The sequence below is a fragment of the Engystomops pustulosus genome, chromosome 10 (assembly GCF_040894005.1).
Source record: "Engystomops pustulosus chromosome 10, aEngPut4.maternal, whole genome shotgun sequence".
NCBI classification, from domain to species: domain Eukaryota; kingdom Metazoa; phylum Chordata; class Amphibia; order Anura; family Leptodactylidae; genus Engystomops; species Engystomops pustulosus.
In genome coordinates, this window is record NC_092420.1 from 31,950,673 (window position 1) to 31,960,272 (window position 9,600).

The 9,600-nt window shown below is 40.8% G+C and overlaps 1 protein-coding gene across 1 annotated transcript; it reads right to left on the reverse strand.

The window, feature by feature from the left end:
• Positions 1-6,823: 6,823 nt before the first annotated feature.
• On the reverse strand, positions 6,824-9,255 carry LOC140104359 (germ cell nuclear acidic protein-like). Its single transcript, XM_072127883.1, has 8 exons — positions 9,122-9,255; positions 8,644-8,715; positions 8,438-8,519; positions 8,307-8,349; positions 7,974-8,124; positions 7,749-7,878; positions 7,459-7,666; positions 6,824-7,222 (listed from the first exon to the last, which is right to left on the reverse strand). The coding sequence occupies exons 1-8, from the start codon at positions 9,191-9,193 to the stop codon at positions 7,135-7,137; spliced, it is 846 nt and encodes a 281-aa protein (XP_071983984.1). The 5' UTR covers positions 9,194-9,255; the 3' UTR covers positions 6,824-7,134.
• Positions 9,256-9,600: the final 345 nt, after the last annotated feature.

The following is a 9,600-nucleotide window of genomic DNA, read 5'->3' on the forward strand; positions in this document are numbered from 1 at the left end:
ATTTTCCCACTTCGGTCTTTGCGATGGATATGTGCGTCACTAAAACACAGTGGTCGCAAGTCTGACTCCAAATTGCTCACAATTTACTAGTAGATGCACTGCAACAACTACAGCCACCAGCAGATCAACCAGAAATCAAATATATATAACGCTACTGTAGGCGTAATTAAGCCGTTTGTATTCTCCTATGGCTATTTTCTAGCCAAGTATTACAGCACACTACTATGCCAGATGAGATGACGCTGAGTTATGAAAAAAATAAACGTAAAATAAAAAAGGAAATGGCAGACTGTGCCTAATTGAAATACAACCCCGGGCCCTAATAAATTTTCCCACTTCGGTCTTTGCGATGGATATGTGCGTCACTAAAACACAGTGGTCGCAAGTCTGACTCCAAATTGCTCACAATTTACTAGTAGATGCACTGCAACAACTACAGCCACCAGCAGATCAACCAGAAATCAAATATATATAACGCTACTGTAGGCGTAATTAAGCCGTTTGTATTCTCCTATGGCTATTTTCTAGCCAAGTATTACAGCACACTACTATGCCAGATGAGATGACGCTGAGTTATGAAAAAAATAAACGTAAAATAAAAAAGGAAATGGCAGACTGTGCCTAATTGAAATACAACCCCGGGCCCTAATAAATTTTCCCACTTCGGTCTTTGCGATGGATATGTGCGTCACTAAAACACAGTGGTCGCAAGTCTGACTCCAAATTGCTCACAATTGGCTAGTAGATGCACTGCAACAACTACAGCCACCAGCAGATCAACCAGAAATCAAATATATATAACGCTACTGTAGGCGTAATTAAGCCGTTTGTATTCTCCTATGGCTATTTTCTAGCCAAGTATTACAGCACACTACTATGCCAGATGAGATGACGCTGAGTTATGAAAAAAATAAACGTAAAATAAAAAAGGAAATGGCAGACTGTGCCTAATTGAAATACAACCCCGGGCCCTAATAAATTTTCCCACTTCGGTCTTTGCGATGGATATGTGCGTCACTAAAACACAGTGGTCGCAAGTCTGACTCCAAATTGCTCACAATTTACTAGTAGATGCACTGCAACAACTACAGCCACCAGCAGATCAACCAGAAATCAAATATATATAACGCTACTGTAGGCGTAATTAAGCCGTTTGTATTCTCCTATGGCTATTTTCTAGCCAAGTATTACAGCACACTACTATGCCAGATGAGATGACGCTGAGTTATGAAAAAAATAAACGTAAAATAAAAAAGGAAATGGCAGACTGTGCCTAATTGAAATACAACCCCGGGCCCTAATAAATTTTCCCACTTCGGTCTTTGCGATGGATATGTGCGTCACTAAAACACAGTGGTCGCAAGTCTGACTCCAAATTGCTCACAATTGGCTAGTAGATGCACTGCAACAACTACAGCCACCAGCAGATCAACCAGAAATCAAATATATATAACGCTACTGTAGGCGTAATTAAGCCGTTTGTATTCTCCTATGGCTATTTTCTAGCCAAGTATTACAGCACACTACTATGCCAGATGAGATGACGCTGAGTTATGAAAAAAATAAACGTAAAATAAAAAGAAACTGGCAGACTGTGCCTAATTCTACTCAAACCCCTAATAAATTTTCCCACTTTGGTGTTTGAGGTGGATATGTGTGTCACTAAGAGCTAAACACAACGGTAGCAAGTCCCCCTGCTAATTCCTCACAATATGGTACTAGCTGCAAATAAAAAAAAAAAAAAATTATAACGTTATTGTAGCCCTAAGAAGGGCTGTTGGGTTCTTTTAGAATCACTCCTGCCTAACAGTAAGCTAATAGAACACCCTAACGCTTTCCCTGACCAGCAGCAGCTCTCTCCCTAGCGGCATCCAGACAGAGAATGATCCGAGCAGCGCGGGCAGCGGCTAGTCTATCCCAGGGTCACCTGATCTGGCCAGCCAACCACTGCTATCTACGTGTAAGGGTACCACGTTATGCTGGGTGGAGTGCAGAGTCTCCTGGCTTGTGATTGGCTCTGTTTCTGGCCGCCAAAAAGCAAAACGGCGGGAGCTGCCATTTTCTCGAGCGGGCGAAATACTCGTCCGAGCAACGAGCAGTTACGAGTACGCTAATGCTCGATCGAGCATCAAGCTCGGACGAGTATGTTCGCTCATCTCTAGTTAGGACACTTTCTGCCATTGTTCAGGTTTATTAAGAGATAAATATATGAATCCAAAGTGGAACCATCTGGAGGGTGCTACCCATAAGATGGCAGATGCCTCTGACATGGGGCGTATTCAGTTCTCATAGATTAACTCTTTAACTCTAGGAAGGGGGGCAGAAATGTCCGTCAGAGCAGCGGGTATCTCAGGCAGGTCTGGATTGCCAATTAGTGGGGTGAGAGGGCCCAGAACCTTTATTAAGGCTGAAGAGCGCACAATTCTGCACCAAGTCTTCAGTCATATGTGCAGGAGAGGTGATACATTAGACGCCCACAAAGGGGTGCTTGTATTCCAGCAAAATGCTCCAAGTGCATTTGCGTGGTTCAATTCCAGTTCCCTCTCAACCCACAGTTTAAATGAGCATTTATGAAAGATGTCGAGTACATGTGTGGCAATGGCTGCCTTATGGCATGTAAAGAAGTCAGTAAGCCCCGTGCTCTCGTCAGATTTGTGCAGGGACAGTATGGAACGTTTAATAGGCGGTCAGGAGGAAGTCTATCAAAGAAGGATCTTGGAATGGAGTTAGTGATGGTCTGAAATAGAAAAAGAAGATGGGGGAGAACGTCCATCTTCAAGATGCTGAACCATGAGACGGATAGCTTAGACCACTTCTCAAGATCCTGTTCAATATTCCTCAGCAGAGGGGTGTAGTTGAGGTCCAACATATGCCCCACAATAATAGATAGCTGGGAATGACCATTTGAAGGGGAATTGTGGATTGTAGAAGTTTATGTTCCTTGAGGGTTAATGAGATGTTGAGAAACTCAAAGTTATATGTGTTGATTTTGAAATTACTCACTATCAGTCGCGGAACTCTTTTAGTATAGATGGGAGGGATGTTCTGGGAAAGGTCACATACAGCAAGAGATCATCAGCAAAGAGCGAGAGTGAGGCCCTAAACCCACTTTTCGGAGGGCAGCTTCCAGGAAGACCCATCAAGACCCAACTATTTCAATTATATTTCATCCGAATTGTAAACTGTGGGTGACCGTGACAACACATGTAAGATATCTCTCTGATTTCCGAGGGATAAGTCGACCCTGTATTGTGTGTAGCGCCTCCTATCTACCCCTCAGATGCAGGCATTGGGTATTCTTGATTTTGACAAGCCCAATGGTTCTGTTCAAAAAGAGATAGTCCCAGAGCCGGAAAATAGGTAGGGCTCCCGGGGTGTGCGCCCCGAGGCCTCCACTAGTTTCAACACTCACCTGAGCTGAGTCGCTGACTATATCCAAGCGGGATCTAAAGCACCCATAAGCATGTCCATCATTGGCATTTCTCCCTTTCCGGCTGTATCCTCTGTGGGGCGCCGGCGCGGCTGCTGCATGCCAGAAGTGTCTCACCACTGGAAGGTGAGACAAGTATGCAGTTTTATTATTTTGCTATGGACCATATAAAATGACTTGGGCTCTGTATATAGGAGGCAGGAGTGGAGGGTAGAGTTTTAGTTAAACTTGTGTGGGGGATCAGTATATAAGTATATATGTGTACAACTTTACATGGGGTATCTATATGGGTGCATGCTTTTAATTAAACTGGAGAGGCTGTTTATAACTAAATTGGATCTGCATATAATTACACTGTGTATAGGGGAATTTCTATAACTCTACATGGGGGGGGCTGTATATAATTATACAGGAGGATCTGTATATAGGGCAGGATTTTTATTAATCTGGGGGAGCTGTATTTTATTAAATTGGGGGATATGTATATGATAAACTGCAGTTAAACTGGGGTCTATAAATATTTAAACTGGGGGGGGGCTGTATATGGGTTTTTTTGTACATAATTAAACTTGGTAGGGAATATAGGGGCCATATTTTAATTAATTTAATAATTTCAATTGTGGGGGTTCTTCATATTGAGGCATTTACATAAGAGCCTTATATAAATTTATAAATTAGAGGAGTCTGCATATAAATGAATTAGAGGGGTCTATATGTTAAATCATTAGGGGGGCTACATATATATTAGTCAATGTTGCTCTGTATATAAGGGTGTTCTATATAAAGTAAGAATAAACGTGTAGGGTATATTGATAAAGGGACACATTGGGGCACATTTAGTAAGATATAGGAAACTGCAGTAAAAGTTCTCTGCCCGTGTATAATGCTCAGTGTGACAGATTCATTAAGAACGTGCACCAGAAATCATGAATCTTTTGCTTCCCTGCACTTTTTGAGTTCAGAGTTCAGAGTTCACCAACTTTTTGTGGTGCACCTTTAACAAGGGGCGCGCAACAGACTTTGCATGTTAAATCTGGCGCACGGTCCGACTGAGCACAAGAACGCCCCCTAATTTGTGTTGCATAATGCCTAATGCGCCACAAAAGGGTTGTATGTGACACATTTGTGGTGCAGACACTTCTTAACCCCTTAACGCTGAAGCCACTTTTCACCTTCCTGACACGGCCCATTTTTTCAAATCTGCCCTGTGTCACTATAAGTGGTTATAACTTCGGAACGCTTTAACATATCCAAGTGATTTTAAAATTGTTTTCTCGTGACACATCGTACTTCAGGTTATTTGAAAAATTTTGGTGGTATGTTTTGCATTTATTTATGAGAAAATCAGATATTTGGTGAAAATTGTGAAAAAATTTTATTTTTGAACTTCAAAATGTTCTACTTTTTCCATACATAGTCATAACCGCAAAAAAACGTAATAACTAACATTCACTAAATGTCTAATTTATGTGGACATGGTTTTTTATGCATACTCTTATTTTTGTAGGATGGTATGGGCCTTTGAACGTTAGGTGCGATTTTTCACATTTTCATAAAAAACGCAAAATCCTGCTATTGAGTGACCTGCTCAGGTTTCAATTCACTTTGAGAGACCTAAATAAAAGTAAACCCCATAAATTACCCTATTATAGAAACTACGCCCCTCAACGTACGTGAAACAACTTTTATGAAGTTTGTTAACCCTTTAATTGTTTTACAGGGGTTAAAGCAAAATCGGATGCAATTTTGAAAGTAAAATTTTTTTGGCTAAATTAATATGTTTTTCAAAAAATGTACAAATTCTCAGTGGATAAAATACCAAAACGCTCCACAAAATTTGATACCCAATCTCTTCCGTGTATAATAATACCCTATATGTGGTGGTAACCTGCTGTATGGGCACACGCCAGGGCATCGAAGGGAGCTGCGCCATTCAGAGCAGATTATGCATAGTCAATTTTTATTGGCTATACAATCTTTATTTTTTTGGCAATTTGGACATATAAGGGCTTATTTTCTGCGACATGAGATGCACTTTACAAATACTTCATTTTAGTGGGTCATTAGCTTATTGATGGGATTTTATTAACTCTTGAATGTATGGGTGAAAAGAAAATTGTCAATTTTGGTTTACTTTCTTTTCGTATTTTTTGGGGGTCGTACCCCTTCTCATCTAGTTTTCTGACACTTTTTGGTGCAATTTTTGATGAATAATAAGACAAACAAAAAGCAGGTCTAACAACTTCTAAACCCCTTCATGAATGTGGAGTTTCATTTTTGATTCTCATTTGTTCATTTTATGCTGCACCAAACACATTTGGGCACATTTACTTACCCAGACCGAGAAGTTCACCAAAAGTGCATTGTCCGACGATAATGCTCGGTGCCACGATTCACTAAGATTATCTAGTATTCCGCTGGAGTTCACCTTCTTTGTGATACATGTCAGTGCATTGTATTGCGACACAATTTGAAAGTTAAATCCTGCGCTCAGTCCAAATCAGTCGCATCGCCTAATGGCACGCCCACCTTAGTAAATAAGCCTGATTATGGCAGTGTGCTGCAATGTATAGTCACAATGCAAAACACTGCTAAAATTGGGCACCAAAAAACACCTAGGGTCAAAAATAATAAATGCCCCCCCCCCAATCAGAGGGTTGTCCTCTTTACACTTTCTCACAAAGTAACGCCTGGTTGACAATTAGTCATGGGCTATGTAGAGGCTGTAACGCTACTGATTGATTTTAACTATTGAGTGACAAGATTCTATGGAGTTGAGTGTATGGATGTGTACTGCTGAAACTATAACTTATATAACATTAAAAACTATAACTTTTTAATGTTTCTGTTGTGTGAGTACATGTGTGCGTAACAAATTTTACTTACTCAGTGATGTTATTATTATTCCATGCCGCATACTTGGAAGCTGGAAAAAAAATTCCAAATGTGGTGAAATTGGCAAAAAAACTAATTTTTTCCCCAAAAACTTACTCACAAGGAGTTACTCTACTTTTTGATGGAACGGACACCCAGTTCCTTAAAAAATACTAATGTGGCTATGGACCCTAATAGGCTGCTCATTGATGTCATATATATTGTTTGTGAATGATATGCAGTAGTTTAGGAGTGTGTCATACAGAAATGGGCAAAAGGCCAAAAAATTGTGCAGTGCCCCATGTGCCGTATCCTTTTCACTATCTTATTAATATCCCCATGTGAGAGTTGCCACTACCCAAGTATACACCCTGCACACCCCAGTTTTGCTGTTGTTACTTTGCTTAGAATACACCTCACCTGTTATAGAATCACTTGGACTGTTCCATTTAACTCCCCATTCTACCGGCTTTGAGTTATTTTGTAAAATAATTAATGACACTCTGCAAATATTTGTGGCCAAATTTAAAAAATTTACTAAAGCCAATTAACCTATCAGTATATTTTTGTTATGTGGGAGGAAACCGGAGTACCCGGAGGAAACCCACGCAGACACGGGGAGAACATACAAACTCCATGCAGACGATGGTGAATTGAAGACCCAGTGCTGCAAGGCCACAGTGCTAGTCACCGAGCCTCCGTGCTGCCCAGATGGTAAGATGATAGATGTTATATATCACGGGTCTTCTGGGTGACTTCTCTCTGCTGGGATCTTGGGTGGATCTTTACTCTGACTGATGATGGAGTCGGAGATGTACTGACTGATGTCTTCAGGTGGAGTCTAGGAGGATGATGTCTCCTTTACAACGGCTGCACACAAACCTCTGTGTGTCTAGAGAGGCTTTCCAGCGTCCAACCCTAGAGAGATAGAAAGATTATATTGATGGTAAAATATATAAGAGGAAAAATATATAAACAATTATAGAGCCTCCTTTATTCATTACTGTGGAAAACAGTCTGTAGATATCAGTGAAGCAAGCAGTGGTGGTAACTAACACATTGTACATGATCAAATTATAAAGAGAAACTCCTGGAATACAAGAACCTCACACTCCAGGACACGATGCTGGACATTATAACAGGTGGCATCTTACCTGGACTGGCACCCTGTGCACTCATACATGAACGGGTAGTGGATCTCATAGTCGTGGTATCTGGAGATCGGTGGGAGGTCAGGGTGAGCCTGTGCAGCCGTCTGGCAGAAGAACAGCCAACGCCAGCCATGTCCAGCGTTTCCGTCTCCATCAATGACCCAGCAGGCAGCATGACACATTTCATGGATCAATGTGTCCCGAAGTCGTGCTGAAGAGAATGTGAGAGAAACTTCCAATCAGTATATAAAGAGACATGGAAGATTTCAGAGCAGCTGTAAGGAGACACATACCTGCAGAATCACAGATCTTCTCTGATATCTCTATGATGGCACAAGGATCGCCGCTGTCCCCTAGCAATCTGGTGACACCGGCTGTTGACGTCATCCTTTTGTTCCATCTCACTTCCATGTCTGCAGGAAGCTACAAAGAAGGAAGAATAACAATATAGATATAAGAAATATAAGCTTTATGTCTATAATTCTATGATGTATACACTCAATCTACTCATTGTATACCTCATCGTCAAAGACGGTATGGTTAAAAAACTCGTAAAGAAGTTTTGTCAGCTCCTCTTTGTTCTCATGGAAGTTGTTCACATATTTTGAATGAGGAGAAGCAAGATCTGTCAGGAGACCGTAATTGATGGGACGCTCCGGTCTCCCAAAACTGTAAGAAAACATAATAGAGGATCACAGATCAATTATCAATATATTCTAAGAACATACACAACATGCAGACTCTACACATCTGATAGCTAAGCTGACAATATAATGTGTAACTAATTATACTGCCACCTAGCGACCAGATAATATGAACCTGATAACATGGGGAATATATAAATACTGTACCTTTCCTCCACCAGCTCAATGCTCGAGGATGGAGAATTCAGATCTGGAAAATATAACAAGTAATAACATCATATCAGTAATAAAAGTGTAATTTATTATATTCCTGATCATTATAGAAGTGTCCTCTATACCTGCTATGGGTGGCTGGTAGGGACCAGAGCCACCATCCTCCTCTTCAAGGCTCCATGGAGAACTTGGAGTAAATGGATGAGACTGGAATAAAGAAATATAAGAGACAGATTATTAAATGGAAGGAAAAGAAACCGTATAAAAGTGTAATAAATCCTGTAGAGCCGCTCAGGGCCATAGAGAAGACTGTAGAGAAGCGGCCACCTACCTGATGTTGAGTCTCATCATCGTCCAATGTGTTGGACTCAATAAATGTGCGGCGCTTCTTACTGACCAGAATCTAGGAAGGAAAATATTAACAAATTGACATAATTTTACCTGGATAAATTCTAGATACATGTTGTTTAGTATAAGGGGACATCACACTGACACTATTACTACTAATATACGATGGATTGTGCAGTGATTTATCATGAGGATATGTGCCCTGATACATGGCTGGGGGACAAGTCTGAGCCCTCCTACAGTATATGGAGGGGGCAGAAAGCTCCAGAATCAGCTCCTGCGGTGACCCCTAAGTTCTCCTATGAGGACCCTAGTACTAGGGATAGGGGTGACCCTGCTGTATACATGTAACTAGAACATGGAAAGTCAGATATAATATCAGGAATGTGGATGTAGTCAGTTTTTATATTATATGTAAGATATGAAAATGATGCAATTTTTGGCCAAAAAATGGAACTTACCTGGTCCTCGCTGCCGCTGTCTTCTGAATCAGAAGAAATAACAATGCAATGTTTTCGCTTTTGCTTGGACATTTCTACACAACTGGATAGCAAATGTCTCGCACCACGAACTCTATAACCCTCAGCGGGTCTGGGCGGAATCAGAACCTTTGGAGGTCCTTCATATTGTGAAATCATAGTTTGTGTGACATCACTCATATTCTGGAACATGATGGCTGTTGTTACATCACGGTTACCATGATACTCACACGTACATTACATATAGATAGATAGTATATAGACATCCATAGTGATGATAAAAATATAAGCAAAACTGTAATAAAATCACCTAACAGCGATATATCATTATATAATATAGGTAGTAACAGGTACAATATAAAGCGGCTGAATTTGTCATAGGGTCATAGAAGACTGAGATAGTGGGCCTCAGGCTCCAAGTTTTCTTTGACATCCATGTGCTGGTTCACACCTTAATCACA